At 38.1% G+C, this 17,612-nt stretch overlaps 2 protein-coding genes across 3 annotated transcripts; both read right to left on the reverse strand.

Annotated features, from left to right (window-relative positions):
* Positions 1-396: 396 nt before the first annotated feature.
* LOC131311687 (probable disease resistance protein At5g45440) lies at positions 397-2,362 on the reverse strand. Its single transcript, XM_058339233.1, has one exon. The coding sequence runs from the start codon at positions 2,216-2,218 to the stop codon at positions 671-673; it is 1,548 nt and encodes a 515-aa protein (XP_058195216.1). The 5' UTR covers positions 2,219-2,362; the 3' UTR covers positions 397-670.
* Positions 2,363-7,822: 5,460 nt separating this feature from the next.
* LOC131311696 (putative cyclin-D6-1) lies at positions 7,823-11,176 on the reverse strand. Of its 2 annotated transcripts, none has more exons than XM_058339256.1 (6): positions 10,821-11,176; positions 10,631-10,717; positions 10,078-10,170; positions 9,796-10,000; positions 9,582-9,712; positions 7,823-8,458 (listed from the first exon to the last, which is right to left on the reverse strand). In XM_058339256.1, exons 1-6 carry the CDS (start codon positions 11,040-11,042, stop codon positions 8,177-8,179), a joined length of 1,020 nt encoding a protein of 339 aa, XP_058195239.1. In that variant the 5' UTR covers positions 11,043-11,176; the 3' UTR covers positions 7,823-8,176. The 2 variants fall into 2 exon arrangements, with proteins under 2 accessions (XP_058195239.1, XP_058195229.1); XM_058339246.1 differs by having other exon boundaries at positions 10,078-10,176.
* Between the last annotated feature and the right edge of the window lie 6,436 nt (positions 11,177-17,612).

The raw sequence follows: 17,612 nt of genomic DNA on the forward strand, positions 1-17,612 counted from the left end.
CAATATCAACCATTGATTGCGCGAATGGATGGGCGAGATACGGCTCCTCTGTGAATAAGTTTTTCTTGTTAAAAATGTAATTAGACCTACCCATAAACTTAAGGAAAATTTGCTGAAAAGGACAGGATGAATTCTGGTCTGATTTTTGGTCAAGACTTCCGCCATTCTTGTCGTCGAGTCTTCTAAGATGGAGTCGGTAGAGTTTCCGTCGTGTTCCACCACATCGGATGGTTGAACCACAGTTTCCGATCAGTTCTAGGTTTTTTAGTCAAGGTTCAGTTGTATCGGAAATCTTAGGATCTCGCTCTGATACCATGTGTCGAAAAGAGATTTGAGGATTTCACATCCAAAACTGATCCTACAATTTTTCCAATTGACAACTGACGCCAACCCAAATACAAGTCAAGTAGCGATCCTCATTCAAATAACCTAGATATTTCGTTTCTTTACCCCATTTCCTTCTTTATCATTCCTGGATAATACAAGAATTCAGGCATTTCAAAAGATGAAACACGAACAGATTCCAAACAGTTGGAAAAAACAAGAATATGTTCTTGGACATCCCAAGAGCTAGCCATACAGAAAACCAACTACCACTACAAACAACAAAAGAAACAAATGACAACCAAATCAACAACCCCTATTCTTCAATCAAGCTTCGCCATCCGCTTCAATCCTCCTGGCGGTGTTGCTCATCGCTCTGGGTACTCTCGGGTACTCCTGGGTTTTCCACAACCTGTTGTTGCTCCCTCTGAGGACTCTCGGCCGGTACTCTTCTTGTTCTTTGATGATCCGATTCACGAGCAATCTCCCCCATCATTCTTGCAGCCAACGGAAGCCCGGCGCACTTCTCTATAATCTTCTCTTTCAGTTCCTTAAACTCTCTTTCAATTGGATCCTCCTCCTCCTTCTCCTGTATGTTAGAATTCTGCCCATTAGCAGAGGCAGAATTCTCTTCAATCTGATCCTGTACCTGCTGGTCAACATGCCCATTAGCAGAGGCAGAATTGGCAGAATTCTCTTCAATCTGATCCTTCTCCTGTTGGTCAACATGCCCATTAGCAGAGGCAGAATTCACTTCAATCGGATCCTCCTCCTGCTGGTCAACATGCCCATTAGCAGAGTCAGTATCCTCTACGGTCTTCGCTTTCTGATCCTCTGCCACTTCTTCGTCAATTTGCCCAGCTGAATCTTTGAAAATCTTCCAGCAGTCCTTGGGATCTTTAAGCGGCTTGACTATATGCAAGTTCTCCTCACCCACCATTTTTATCACTAATTTCTCAATCCTACTGGTTACGATAACCGCTCCCCCGTACCCTTTTGGCAATCCGTAGGCGAGCTTTTCGCTACATTTGTTTTCGTCTGCCTCCAAAGACGAACAGAAATTTGTAGAGAACTCCTCGTACATCTCTTCTTTGCACCACACATCATCTAGTACAATCAGGTACCTCTTGCCCGTTAACTGCAGGCGAAGAGCGAAGAGAAACCCTTTAAGCCCGTGTTGGCGGGCCGACTCGATGATCTTTTCTTCGACACCAAGACACATCAGCATTCTCTTTACAATCTCGATTCGACGATCAAAATCGTCCTCTGGTTGTTTCGACGCGCACACCCAGATTCTCGGAAGGAAGTGTTTCTTCACTTCCGGCTTGTTGAAAACCACCTGGGCTAGCGTCGTCTTTCCCACTCCTCTCATCCCAACGATTCCAATCATACTAAACCGACGATCGTTGTTTTCTCTCCCCGAAACGAGGAATTTCTTAAGGGATATGGCCTTGTCGTGAATCCCATGAACCTTATTTTCGTCCACAAATCGATCGCTCCATCGAAAATCTTCAACTTCTTTGCGCGAGACGGGTCCATTGCTAGCCGGTAAATCTCCAGTTCCTCCGGTCGAAGCAGTATCATCGAGTTCCTTTGCGATATTTTTCAACTCCTTTCCGTAATTGCGAACAAAGCAAAGGGATTCCCAGGAGTAATGGTTCTTCTTCTTCGAGTGAATTCTCCACTCGCTCAACAAGTTGTCGAGCTTGTAGAGCTTTTCCCTTGGCTTTAGTACTTTCTGGTTTGGACCTCCAAGTGATTTCTTCAAATCCTTGAATTTTTTATAGAGATTAGCTAGTCTGGCTGGGAGATGTTTCTCTCCCCTCGCTAGTTCTTCAAGTGTTTTCTTGAGTTTCTCTACTAGGTACTCTTCAATTTGATTTTGATCAGCCATTTCAGAACTCCTCTTTGAGATCCCCTTTCTCTTCCTCTTTTCCCTTCTATGGTTCAACTGTTTCAAGGGTAGAGGAGAATGGTCTGGTTATTAGGAGTCGAGAAGACCATAAAAAGGTCGACTTCATCAAGTCTTTTTTGTTTTTTTTTTGTCTTTTCCTCTCTTCTTCTTCTTTTTTTGATTCCAATTTGGCAGATCATGATAGGACACTGTTCTTCACCTTTTTAAAAGGGAAATGTATCATTTAACAGAAAGTCTATAGCCACAGCACGCCGTGTGGGGTCCACTCCGGACCCTGCACGGATGATCAGAGCCGTTCAATAATAAAAAAAAAAATCGAGTGGGTATTTTAAAACATCAGCTCGATCCAATATGTGTAGGTGCTTGGATCAAGCTTCTCATCTTTATGTACACCAGAAAACCAATCTTTCCATTTTTTTCCGATTTTCCAAATATAAGAAGCTTGATCCAAGCACCTACATATATCGAATCGAGCTGGTGTTTCACGAAGCCCACTCGGTTTTTAAAAAAAAAATTATTAAACAGCTTGGATCATTCGTGTGGAGCCTGAAGTGAGCCCTACAAGGTGTCCACTGCATTTTTGGTGCAGTGGCCGCAGCGCTGCTCATTTAATTTGTCGATTTCTCTGTCATAGACACAAGTGGGTGGATTTTTATTGTGCATGTGGGCCCATTTTCTACATTAGATGTGGGGTCTATGTCCCTATTGCCATGTGAGAAATGAGTTCGAACAACCATGACAATAACGAAGGAATTTGAGGAAGATTTTAGAGCAACGAGTAGAGAGAAAAATATAGAGAAATAAAAGTAATAATTTTGGAGAAAGTTTATTGAAAATCATGCGCAGAGAAAAATGTTGTGTTTAGAGATCCAAACTGAACAAGGCCTTATATTTGTTGGGGTATCTGATCCATTGAACTGATTAAATTAAGGGGCCGTTCGGCTAAATAAGCTGTTCGGCTTATTTTTTTTTATCTTTATTCATTTTTTTTTGCATTTATTAATTTTTCGTCAATTTTTTAGAAATTATTGCTTCGTCATGACGAAATAAATCTAAAAAGTAAAAAATTACGATTGAAACCTAATTTTTTTGAATAAAGACAAAAATAAGCCAATAAGCCAATTTTTTCGTCTTTATTAAAAAAAATTGGATTTCGATGGTAATTTTTTATTTTTTAGATTCCTCTTGTCATGAAGAAGTAATAATCCCTAAAAAATTGACAAAAAACTAATAAATGCGAAAAAAAAATTGAATAAGAATAGAAAATAAACCAAGTGATTTATTTAGCCAAACGGCGCCTGAGCCATCTTTCCATGACGGTATTTTCCACACGTTTGTGTGATTATAATGTTAATTTAATCCCCAATTTCGAAGCCTTAGGCTTGGACCTCGACTCTCACTCGTGTGCTGGTTGTGTTAGAGTCCGTTCCAGAAACCTTCTTATTTTATAAGTACTTATTTTGGTGCTTTATTTCACAAAATCCAAATAAGCAGCTTATTTTCACATTTTCAAACTTAAAAATAATGTAAATGAAAAATAATTTTTCAATTTTTTTTGCACCGTATTAAAGATCTCAATGAGATCTATCAAACAAGATCCATAGTGATAGGAAAATTATTTGCGTAAGCACATGATTTTTGAGCATGAAATTACCTTTTTAAAAAATAAGTACTTATTCACCATTTTGTGGAACACACCTTATTATTAGACAAAAAATAAGTTTTTATTTCGGTTCTGGAACGGGCTATTCTATATGACGAGGCTTTCTCTCAACTTTGCTTTGATTACAGATCGGCCCAATAGTAATTTGGGCCTCAATAAATGTGCATCGCAGCTAACAGCCTTGGACCAGTAAGAGCATGGTGCTTGTCCGTCATGTAAGCATTATCCGTGCAACCCTTTTTCTAAAGATATTTTTACTATTTTATCCTTTTACAGAATTTTTGGGCGTGCAAATTTTTGGTGTGAATTTCCGGAGGTGTGAGTTTGTGAGGGTATGAATTCTAGGAGGTGTTATTCGGCCCCAGTACACCTCTTTGCAGAATTCACACCAACATTTAAAATTTAATACAGAACGAAATTGAAAGAGAAACGAGAAAAGGAAAACAATGCAATCTCTTGTCACTAGCAAGTAAGTCCGCATATTTGTTACTTTCCCGTATGACATCCTTCACCGATGGGTCACCGGCCAGCTGCTGAAGGAGAGACTTGAGGTCAATTGTTAAATTGAAAAGGTGATGGTTGCTCGTAGCGGATGTGATAAGAATGATAACATTTGAAGCTAGCATCCGTTTCTATTTTCAACATTGTTGTATTTATTCCCCACAAGGATATTGAGACAATGGAGAATGGCCCAAATTTATGTCGCTGAGTTCAGAAATTGAACCCAATTTGCAGGAAATTAAAACCCGTGATCATCCAGTTGTAGCTCTTTTGATTAGTTTAAAAAGGTTACAACTATTTATATAGGGATCCCATTTAAATAGGACAATGTGGCATCTATTTTTTTTATTTTTTTTTGAGGAAGAGTAAGAAATTCATTGATAATAAGAATGGGGTACAAGAAACGCAAACCTTATAGGGAGATAGCGGAGCAAAACAAAAGCAAGAAAAAGCCTACTCTCACTAAAATTGCAAAAGTAAATAAACGATCACATATGGAAGGAAAACTACTTCAACATCTGCAAAAAAAACTAATGAAGAATAACAAGCAGAAAGAGGATATTAGTATACCACACGATGCTGTGGTACTCAAAACACGAGTATCGTTCCAAGTATTCTCAATGGTATTGCAATCTTTTGCGCGTAAGGCTTGCATACTTTTTGGTATGGTGAGAAATTGAACATCATCAATATCCACCACTATGTGGCATCTGTTGCTTTCAGGCGCTTTAATGGCGTATCCCTTCGACAATCTATTGAAAGCAACTTCTCTTCGACGTACGCTTCCTCATTCTTAATTTCTTACCCCTAAAAAGACCAGTAAGTCTACTGGTACAGCAAAATCCTACAGATTTTGCGTACAAATTTGTTGTGGGGTTCATTTTGGGTCTCACACAAATGCACAAAGCCGTTCATTAAATATAAAATATTTTTTCAAGGTCCCTCACGAAAAAATCATCTCAATCTGATACTTATAGGTGCTTGATCTAATCATCTAACTTTTTATTTAGATTCTAGGATAATGAAACATTATATGATTGGACTGAGCATATATAAGTATCGGATTGAACTACTTTTTTGCGGGGGCCCTTGAAAAATTATTTTACATTTAATGAACGACTCGGATTATTTGTGTGGAACCCATAGTGGGCCCCACAACAAATCTGTACGCAAAATCTGTACGATTTTGCTGTACCAATAGACTTACAGACTTACGGAAAAAAAGACACGCACTATTTCACTTTTCCGCCACTTTATGCCCTCATTCCTTTTCCCGGCAAAATTTCACAAACAAATTAGGAGTATTTCCTTTCAAAAAAGCCGAGGAAACCGACCGGAAAGACCAGCCGTGCGTACCGATGGCCACGTAGGGCTCACACAGATGATCCAAGCCGTTTAATAATAATTATTTTTTTAAAAAACCGATCGAGTGGGGTGATGAAAAATCAGTTTAATTTGATATGTGTATGTACTCGATCCAATCTTTCATTTTTCTATTCAAATTTCGAATTCGTGAAAAAATGAAAGATTGGATCGAGCATCTACACATATCGGATTAAGCGGATTTTTCATAGGCCTACTGGTTTTTAAAAAAAATTATTGAACAACTCGAATCATCTATGTAGGGCCTGGAGTGGGCCCTCATGATTGTCGATACAAACCATTGGTCTCCCCGGCCAATTTCCATTGCAGCAAGACTCATTTCCTTTATTTCCTGTTTCCAGGCTTGAGCTATGGGAAAAGCTATGGGTACATATGAGCTTGTACATGTCATGTACATATGGGTTTTGTATGACTCACATTAGATCCCACAAATATAATTCGTGTCCATAGAACTTTTGGTAAATGAGACTAACACAACAACAAAGATTGCCGGTCGTCGGTAGACGTGAGACCAGTAGAAGCGGCGACGGCGACGAAATCGATCGATGGTGGCTTTTTAGTTAGTGTTTCCGTCTTCCTCCCGCTGCTATTACTGCCAACACTGCTACTCCACCGACGTGGATGTCGTGTACAACGACAGGGATGCGAGCGACAAGGACGTGGATGTGGAGGACTTCGATGGGATGCGTGAAGAGATGAGAGATTGTTTGTGGAGATAGATCTGTTTTGAATTTGGTGATAATGGAAAGGGGTTTCGTCCCCTATGGGAATAGTTGCACCAGATAAGGAAATCCTAATTTTAGTGAGAATAACTCAGCAGCCACATGGGCTCTATGGATCCTACTGTCATTTTTGGGACACTTGTGTGCGGCCACGTGCATGTTGAGCGTCATTTTTGACATCTGTGTCACCTACCTGAAACGGTTACGGGTAACGTCACGGGGCTCATACTTAGCACTGACTTATTTGGAGAGCAAGTACATTCCCCTTTTGGGAATGACTTCGGTATCCCCGGTCATTTTGGGGACACCGTAACTTTTGGCATAACAAAACCACTATGAGCATAACCAAAATCTATTATGAGTATAACCAAAACCATTATAAGCATAACAGAACCATAGCAAGGCATAACTTGATTGTTATGCCTTGGTTGGGTTTGGTTATGCCTTGATTGGTTTTTTGGATATTCCTTGGTTATGCCTTGTTTGGGTTCTGTTATGCTTGTAATAGATTTTAGTTATGCTCATAATGGTGAAGTTATGTCAAAAACTACGGTATCCCCAAAATGACCGGAGACACCATAGCATCATCCCTCACTTTTTATAGCCTAAAGAAAAACCTTAAAACGTCATTTCTAGATCTGAGATCTACTATACTCTCTATTACCCTTTTCTCGCTCAGTACTCCCTCCGTCCCAATTTGTTTGTCCAATTTCGACATACGTGCCTTTTAAAAAATTGTTTATATCTTACAATCTATAATGTTTTACATAATTTCGAAAACGTCGTATTTTAGATCTAATTGAGATATATCAAACAAGATCCATATTGCACATAAAAAACATTATAAATTAAAACATATAGACAATTTTGTAAGAGGTCCCAAATAGTAAAAAGAGACAAACAAATCGGGACGGAGGGAGTATCTACTTAGGTGTCAAAGTGACTTCCCAATGAATTCAGCATGACGGCTATAACCGGTTCCCTACTTTGTAGGATTCCTAAGAGGACAAGGAGGTAATCTTGGAGAATTCGACCCGCCTTACACCGAGCGAATCACCACCCCACACTTAATATACTCCCTCCCTCCCAATTTATTTGTCCATCATTCTATTCTAACCGATTAAAAAATTAATTATATCTTTAAATCAATGAATTTCATATCGAATATGGATTTTATTTGATAGATCTCGATTAGTTTTGTAATACAATATTTTTGAAATCACACAAAATATTATAAATTATAATATATAATCAATTGAAAAGTGAAACGAATTTTAAAAAAATAATTAAATTGAGACGGAGGGAATGTATAACTGGATGAGCAAACTCTTAAATAAGTACATTTATTTTGTTTAATTACTAATTTGGTCTGTCAAATCACGTGGACACAAATCAAAAAAAGTCAAATTAAGAACATAACCACGAACTTTCATAAATGGTTAAAAGAATAGAAGAACTCGAAACAAAAAAGAACGGTTTTTTAACCGTCCAATTCCATAGCCTAAACTAGCTAGAACGCTGTGAGCCATTCACATTGTTTCTGTTCGAATCAGACCCTCTGTTTCCGCCTCGTGCGCGGTAGACCATCCTACGTAGTATTGCGACTTTGCTACACCCACAAACACTTACGAGAGGGTCTGTGCCGTGCAAGTGTTTTTGATTATAGACTTATCGCATACCACTGAATTCAGTCGCATGCGATCTTAGAAGCGTAGAGTACGAGAGATCGGGACCATTGATTTTCCGCCGTTTGATAATACTATCACTCTCTGTGATCATCGTGCCGCTGCTTGTAGCAGTGGTCTCGCTTTGAGTGGGCGTACAGCAGAGTAGACGGTCCAGGACGCTAACGGGCGTCTTTGTGCCGCTAGCTACTGCGTCAAACTGTGACTCGTCAGTGTCCGTTGCTTCTGTCTCCTCCATCATTGCCAAGCAACTCAACAGCTTCTCCTGCAAAACCATTCCTTCTACTTCCAATTAGATCTGTACTCTTTGTCTGAGGATAATAATGCCACAAGGCAATTAAATCTACATATATACATACATACTCTATGATGTATGTATAGGCGTACGTAAAGTTGTGCGAAAATGTTACCGTGCATGAAAGACATCCATAGATAGGTCCATGAAAAAGTAATGAATGGTTTAGATTCATCAAACCCCAAAATGTGTTACAAGTTTAATTTTTTTCAATCTCATATGGATTTATTTTTGTTATCTTAAATTATTGTTAAGCATGCGCTAATTGTTTAAGATTTTATCTCCATTTTGATGAGAGTAGTTTAAAATGTAAAACAAAAATTTTAAAAAAAACTCAGAAAAAAATTGAAAAATCTATTTGTCTTAAATTATTTTTGTTTTGAATTGATCTTTTCAATTTTTCAGTCCTTTTATTGACACCCGCTGAACATATGGTCGATAAGCTAAAAAAAATCAAAATATAGTTCAATGCACTTTTTACTTTTTTCAGTACTTTTTCACACGCTTCTAAACATTTCTACAAATTAATAACAGCCCAATATGTTGTTTTTAGCAAAAAAAATTTAAATTTAAATTTAATTTTTTTTTTTTTTACATTTCTAGATTCCAGTCATCTACACGAATTACTTATCTAACAGTTTCATGCAAAATAAATTTAAGTAATTATTAAAAAAATTAAATAGCTAAATTAGAGAAACCACCATAAAAAAAAATAAAGGGACCAAAAAAGTTGAGGGGCTAGTTTAGGAAAAAAGATTTAGATACAACTCACATGACGTGAGACGTACAAATACACAGAAACCATCCATATGAGAAGACGTTAGAAATAACTGCGTATCAAAAAATCTATTTGTAGAGAACCAAATTACATAGAGTTGGTTGGCTAAGTGGTCTTGGCCTGAAACGTAAGTGTTTGTTTCATCTTAAGATCTCATATTCGATTCTCCTTGCCAAACTCTTGGGCCACCTCAACCCACCACTGAAACGGTTGTAGGAGGGGCTGTAGATTGAAGTGCGCGCAAGTTGACCCGAGACATTTTTCATTACAAAAAAATAAAATAAAAAATCATATAGAGTTGATAACGATTCTTACTTTATTTACGTATTCACAGGAAGCAATGGCAGCTCGAAAACAGGGGAATTCCATAGGAAACAACACTTGAGATGCGCACAGGAGAGCTGACGCTGCGATTATTGACGGTTTATACTCTAAAACCTTCATTTCTGTAATCAAAACAATCACTAACATCAGAATCCAACCCATACATAACACACTTAGTCACTTACAATTAATGCAATTTGATTACCATAATGAGATTTGAAGATGAACTCCGAAGCTCGATCTTTCAGAGATTCAATTGACAGCGGATGTCGAAGCTCGAACGAGGAAAGGAAGAAGTGCAGGAACGAGAATGGGGTAACCGGCCGCATTCGCCAGTTGAGAGTGGAGAGAACGAGGAGCTCCATCCGGCGAATCGATTTCGCGTCGGAGATGAAACCTTCATCATCCCTCTGTTTCACATTTGCAGATTCTGTTAGTAATAATTCTCCTCCTAGCAATTAAGGTCATCGGATACCACTTTTCGTACCTGTAAATCGGAGAGCAACAATTCGGTGTTCTTCATCTTCGCAGCAATCGACAGACACGAGATCGTTAGAAGCTTAACCATCCACCGATTTCTCTGTATCTGTTAAATGACTCTCGTTAAGTGATCGATGCCGTTTCAACTTAACGCAAATAATCGCACGAAAAATAAATCAAGCAAGAACTCATAGAGACCACACGGAGATTTTTATCAAGCTTCATAAACCCAAAAACTAGATCTTCCATGCCTAATTGCCAATGCATTATGCATATGTGTGTTTGTCTACACATATTTCTTCAGGAATGGGTAGAACTTTGTTTTTTTTTTTTTATCACCAGCAAGTATCTGGACAAGCTATCGCGCAGCTCAAATAATCCACGACTAATGGCTAGAACTTAATTCATACAATAGTTGATAGTGGCTTAATGAAAGTTGGAAGAGTTGAACCCAAGACTAGATGAAATTGAAACGAGCACCCATCCACTTGGGCTGACTTGCAAGTTCGTATACATTTTTGTATGTGCAGTCAATAGATAGGTATATGAATCGAACGTACCAGAATTTCTTGCTTGGAGATGAATCGATCGATGTAGCTAATGGCGAGGTAAGGTATGAAGGGATCGAAATTGCATGAGAACTGTGCCTGAAGAATCGAAAGGAGCTCATAAAATCGAACAAAGGGAGAGAAAATTTCGCAACAGTCGAAGGAATAGTTGATTTTACTCCTATTTGTTTAATTTTACTACCTTTAAGATGAAAGAAACAGCTTCGCGACGAACAGAGATGTAAAAGTCTCTGGATTTGGAGCTGTGTGAGAAGTAATGCGAAGGAATGTGATGACATTCGTCGGCGAAGAGAGCTGGAACGGTGTCGGTTTGGTGTTCCTTTAAGCTTGTTAAAGGATTAATCTCGAGCTCAAACTCCATTACTGGTAAGTTTTTAGAGAGAGAGAGGGTTCCCAGAGCCATTGGATAATGTGGAGGAGGCGGAGGGAGGAGTACTCACAGAGAAGAAATAAGAAAGAGAGAACAAAGCAAATGATAGTAGTATTCAAAGCTAGAAAGTTCGAAAAGTGCAGATGCTAAACGTATATGAGTGGGCATTGTGTATCAAATGTGTGAGATCGAGCTAAATCCACGTGGTTCGCATGTGCGAGTGGGAGTGCAAATACGAGCATGAAAACTTGTTGACTCACTTCTCAAATTACTAAAATTTATGAAAGTGAGAATTGAGAGCGCAATCGCATGATATTGTTAAAGGATTATGTGATTAAGATGTAGAGTCCTTTATTAATGTTAGTGTGTGTGTGCAAAATTGCATTTGTACAAAAAAAAAAAAAAAGTGTCAATTTAGCGTTTTCCTATCTAGAATGGATGAGTGGTTTTTTTTTTTTATTTTTTATGGGCAAAAGTAAAATTTTATTAGGAAAATGGATTTTAACCAAAAGTTAAAAAATACAGCCGAGGAACAAAGCTCAATATAACACCTGAGGATCTAAAGTGCTCAGATTAAACAATAAACAACACAAATACCCCGAAAATGCCTAAAAAGCCAAAATCAAACATTAAAGCCCAACCCAAAGCAAACCCAAAATCTAACCATAAGATCAACGCCGCCCACCGATAAGACGGAGCTTCCACCACTACGTGCCGGTCGGCCACCACCAAAATCTGCCTAGGCACCACTGGCCACTCCCAACAGAGATGCATCTCGGAACCTAAACACGCTAATCTGCCGCGGAAGCTACACCTTGCGGTTAGGTGAGTACTGGACCATCCAATTAACAATGACCACAGCGGGAGCCACACCGACCGCTCCACCCAACCCTGTTAGAACCCTTGCTGTTATGCCAAGATCGGTCAACCCAATAGAAAACCAACTGGGAAACACCGGGCCAGAGGAGAAACGGTCTAGAACGGGGAGACAAAAGACGAGTGTAGGGGGTCGAAAAAAAATAGAGGGGAGAAGGAAAGACAGAGGATCAAAGAACCATACCAGAAACGCCGCCCTCGTTAGACGTCCGTAACCCCCGTGATTTGCCGCCGTGAAGCACAGTAGATCGGCTCCCAAAAAACATCTAAAATTAGCTTTAGATTTGAACTCTCTCTCAGATATCAGCTCTAAAGATTTTATATAACTTTTAAAATTACATATTGGGTCTTCAGACCTCAAAAATCAATTGAACTGCGCGTAATCTAGTTCGAATACTCTAAAAAAAAAAACTTCTAAAATTACTTATGCCACAATTTCTTTGTAAAAATTAAGTTAGTTAATTGGTGTATATATAAGGTGCAATTACTTTCTTTAATTTAACAAAACCAAGGGAGATGTTGGGAAGTTGGTATTGATGTCTTGGTCAATGCCAAATGGTTTGGACAGTGTGTATCCCATTGATTAAACGTACCATGCTAGGAAAAGTCATTGTTAAACATTTAAAGTTGAAGGCCTGCTTTATTTTATTGTCTGTGGTAAGGTACAGGAGTGGAAGTTCAAAAAAGAAAAAAGAAAAAAAGAGAGGAAGGTACAGGAGTGCTTATGACTTATAAAATTCTTCAAAAATGATCAATTAGAACAATTTTTTTTTTAAAAGGAAAACGTAGGCGGATTTTGTTTTTTCTTTGTTTTTATAGCACAAATTCACCTTTATTAATGTTTTCATCATGTCATGCATGCGTTCCTCTCTATTTGTACTCACATTATCCACATTAGGGTTTTTTGGGTCATGAATTCGTGAGTAACTTGATTATGTAGTAAAAAAATAGATGAAACAAAAGATTAAAAGATTACGGGTAATACACAAGTTCATCGGACGCCTTCCAACTCCACAAATTAGCCAGAGATTCACATGTTTCAGATGGTTTTTTTCCATGTTTATAGTTGAGTGGATTCAGAAACCTTGTAGTGCAGAGGTGCACTACAGGACTGTATGGCATCATTCAAGCTGTCCCAAAGTGTTTTTAACGGTCCGGATTGAAAACAAACTCTTCCAGGGACCCTGAAAAATTTTGTTTTTCAATTTGGACCGTTGATTGTTGATATGGAAGGCTGGCGTGATGCACTACAACCCTGTAGAACGGGGAGGATCTCAGGATCTGCTCCGGATAAAACACAACTTATAGAGGTTTTCCACATTCTCTGTCCTCACTCGGTCCGGTACAAGCGCTGGTGGGTTTCGGAGGAACCTTCCCCACTACCTAAATCCATCACTATGTACACGAAATTGGCTGGTCCTGCAGTGTTGTAGTTATCTATGTATGGCTCACCATTTTTTACCAGCCATAGCACCAAAGTTTCCTCGCCTTTTTTGGCCTCAAAGGATTAAATGCATTGAACCCACTACATCAGAACAGAGAGGCCTCTCTCCATGAGCAAAAGAGCTCACACGTTGGATTTTGACTTTCTTTCTTTCTTATTTTTTGACGGTGAGGGGGTCCAGGATTAATTTATGCGCACCTCAACTACTCCTCTCTCCAGTCCGGTGAAAGGCAGGTCATTCAAAGTTAATCTACTAAGGGCGCGTTTGTTAATTTGTAACATAAAAAAGGTAGAATTATCTGTGGGGAAAAGTTTATACCAGTTGCGCAATGATAATAGTTTATTCCTGACCCAACGAAACAGGAGATAGGATTGTGGTTGTCAATTTTTTAATGAATATATTAATGTTTTTTTTAAGAAGGCAAGAGGGTAATTTCACCTACCAAACTCACATAGGCAATTGCTGACTAGAGAGAAGTAATATTAATGTTTAACCCAAGCGATACACACGTAAAATCTCCTGACAACCCTCGCGAAATGAAAATTAATGCTTTGGACGCATATCCGGAAGATGCTTCGCGAATAGTTCCGAACGCATCTCTGTCTGAATAATTGTGTCTTGACATTTACGTTTTGTAGCAATGACAAAAGCCAAATATCAAAACTTGATGAAATGGTTGTGTTGCATGGCCAAGTAACCTATCGGATTGGGAAATCTTGTATTGCAAGGCTCTGCAATGCATTCTGTAGGGTACACATGGGCAATTAATCTTGACAATGAATGGTTAGATATAATCCGAGTTTTTACAAATTCTATCCGTCCATGATTTAGATAACAATCTGAAACATCTATTGCCTAGATGGATGGTCGAATTGACCGCACTACACGCACTACACTTGTAGTGCTAGAGGTGCCCTAGAGCACACCGGGTCCGTAACCTTTCATGCCCGTACTAAACCAACTGGGTTAAGAACTGTTTATTTTATAGTAGTAGAAGGGAGAAGCATTTGTACTGTGCCTAACAATGTATCCAACACAGGTCGGTCAATGATTCTAGTTGAAAAACTCAAACATCGAGGTTTTCATTTACTACTGTTGTATTAATAATACTCCTTGTACGTTCATTGTTGGAATTAAATTGTTTAGAATTATGGACAATTGTTCAGCACAAGAGAGAGTCCCACCATCTGGGAGCTAGCACTACTGAAATCTCTCAGAACTTTCTGGCTGCAGCAGTAATATTCATATCCTTCTGATTAACATATGCCGGCCGCAGATAAGTTGCTCTACCGCCAAGTGACTCTCGTGAGTGACATAAATGTCTCCCGCCCGGTCACACAGCTCAAAGATATATTGCAACACTCAATATCCCGTACCAAATAATGGAAAATGCTAGGAAGAAAATTTATGATACCCCTGGTCCCGATATACGTGACCAGGAATATCGTAAATATAAGCTAGTTATGCAGGGGGACTGTGTGACACATGCAACTCCTGGTCTGCTGGTCCTAATATATATTTACCCTATTGGGGTTGGGGTTTTGGGGGGGGGGGGGGGGGGGGGGGGGGGGGGGTTTACACTATAACAAGTTGATCAAGTATTTAATGAACTCCCATGAAACAATTCTATTCCCTTAACCAAATCTTGGCTCTGCCTCTGTATCCGTGCATTTTGTTACTCCCTTTGTCCCTTTTTAAGTGTTTATTACGGTTCTGCGTGTCATTTTCAATGACTTATATCTCTCGACGTATATTATGTTTTATGTTTTTAAAATCCTTGTGTGATAGAAATAATCTGGATTTATCAAATAAGATTCATATTGCATACTTTTTTAGCAATATACATTGAAGGCTATAGACAATTGAAAATGGCACGTAGAACTATAAATAACATTTAAAAAGGGACAGAAGAAGTATTTCATATCAAAGACAAAAGGGATCGACCCAAAATCCCTAAACTGATTAGTTCTCACTTAAGGCTCCGTTTCGGAACAAAAAATAAGTCCTTATTTTTTAAGAAGGCAATTTCAAGCTAAAAAATTATGGGTTTATTGAAATCTAAAAATATGCAATATGGATCTTGTTTGAAAGATCTCGATGAGATCTTTTATATGATGCAAAAAAAATAGAAAAATTATTTTTCATTTACTTTATTTTTGAATTTGAAAATGTGAAATAAGCTGCTTATTTTTTAAGAAGGTTTCTGGAACGGGGCCTTAATTCCTTAATCCACTTCCAAAATCGTGGTCCCCTTTTGCATCATTATATACAATTCTACATCTAGAAATACAATGGAAGCACAAGCAAGAATCACACCTAAAGGAAGCCCAACAAACAACTTAATTCACGCGTACCCAAAAAAAAAAAAAAATTTATCTTCCTAAAGCAAGAGAATCTTCCATGTGAAACGTTTATTCAATTATGAATTCATCTTTTTCAGATTAGTGTGGACAACTTTATTTCCACTGCTTATCAAAAACAAAAAGCTTTATTGCCCCTAATTAAAAAAAAAAAAACTAAATATATAGGTGCTTACTCCATGCTTTTTGTTCTGCTTCTTTATTCACTCGTCTCTTTTCAGTTGTACTAGACATTATTTTGACTAAATCTTACTTAGTTTACTCGCTCTTTTCTTGTTTGAGTTAAGCAATCTCATGAAAGTGGACAATTTTGCAAATAATTTCTCATTATAACCCACAAAGTACAAGCCGACTAATCAAGCCGACTAATGAGTAACATATACTTTGCATTCCCAATCGATAAAATAGTGATTCATACAATATTTTATGACACATTTATCTTAAAAGGAATCGATAGGCATAATAGCTATAAGCCCATCTAATTTAAAAGCTAAATATTATATATATATATATATATACATATATATATATATACATATATATATATATATATATATATATATATATATATATATATATATATATTGTGATCATGTCTTGATTTACAATCAATATGATTTTCATTATCATTGATGCTCTCGATGAGTACTGTTAGCAAATGAACAATTTCAAGTACTATCTAATTAAATAGGGTCCATAGAGAGACAATAAATGGGCCTAATAGCTGATTAGAGAGGGCTAAGATGGACTCTTTAAACACACAAACCAAACTCTCGATGTGATTCAAGTAAAATTACCCACTTGCTCTTTCTTAAAAAAAAACAATGCTATAGACACATCACTCTATCACACTCCGACAAGATTACTCTCACATACGTGTGGGCCCCACACATTAATTCAACCTTACTTCTCCTTCCACCTATTATTTTTGTCTCTTGTTCCTCAAGCTGCCACTGAAACCCGGTTATAAAAAACAAAAGAACTTTGTGACTTTGATGAGGTATGGCTGATTTAATTTAAATTTTTACATGTCACAGATGATTGTCAATATCATTGCACCGTGGTTAATTAAACTATCCTACCTACCCTGGCCCACAAAGGCCAAATATTTTATAGGGTAACTGGAGATTTGGCCGGTTGTTACCTTCAGAACTCCGGAATTAATCAAGATGCATGCAAGCTGGCACGGACATTTGATTACTAAAAACAAAAACAACAACAACAGCATGGCCTATCACTATACAAAAGGTATTAATCACGTGATGCACGAATATAACCAGTTGCCAATAAATATATACACTTAAATATAGCAATTTATTTACCATATTAGAAGACATGAGAACGATTATATATAAAATCAAAATAAGATGTGATGAAGAAGACATGTGGGGGGCAACAAGAAGGAAGAAGCCAAATACCTTTATTCTTCACCCTTGTGATCAAGATTGCCCTTGAGAATGTCCCTTTGTATCACCACCTCTTTCGTTTGTTGTTTGCTTTCTTTCCTAGTGAGTGTCTTCTTCTCTTTGAGGTCCCAATGGATTCTCTTCTCTTTTCATGCATTGATGCAAGAGAAAGCCTAAAGCTCATAACAAGTCCAATTTTCCCTCTCCTGCAGACACCATTGAACTTTCACTTTCTTGGGAAAATTGCATAGTAATCCCCAGAGTTTAATACTCGTCCCGAAATCGAGCCTTTAGTTTCAATTTCTCCAACTTAAAATGCACCGTTTTGATCACACTACAATGTGGATGGGCAGGTTAATTACATAATTGTGGTGCACTTAGATAAACAGATGGGGGGTGCATGCAGGGGCCCGGGCCCCTGCACACCTCCCAATTAACCACTAAAACTATACTCTTTATTCAGGTTAATTTAGAAAAGCTTTATAGAATCGGCCCCTGCAAGTTTCTATATATGTT

This window comes from Rhododendron vialii, chromosome 2a (genome assembly GCF_030253575.1).
Source record: "Rhododendron vialii isolate Sample 1 chromosome 2a, ASM3025357v1".
In the NCBI taxonomy this organism is placed as follows: domain Eukaryota; kingdom Viridiplantae; phylum Streptophyta; class Magnoliopsida; order Ericales; family Ericaceae; genus Rhododendron; species Rhododendron vialii.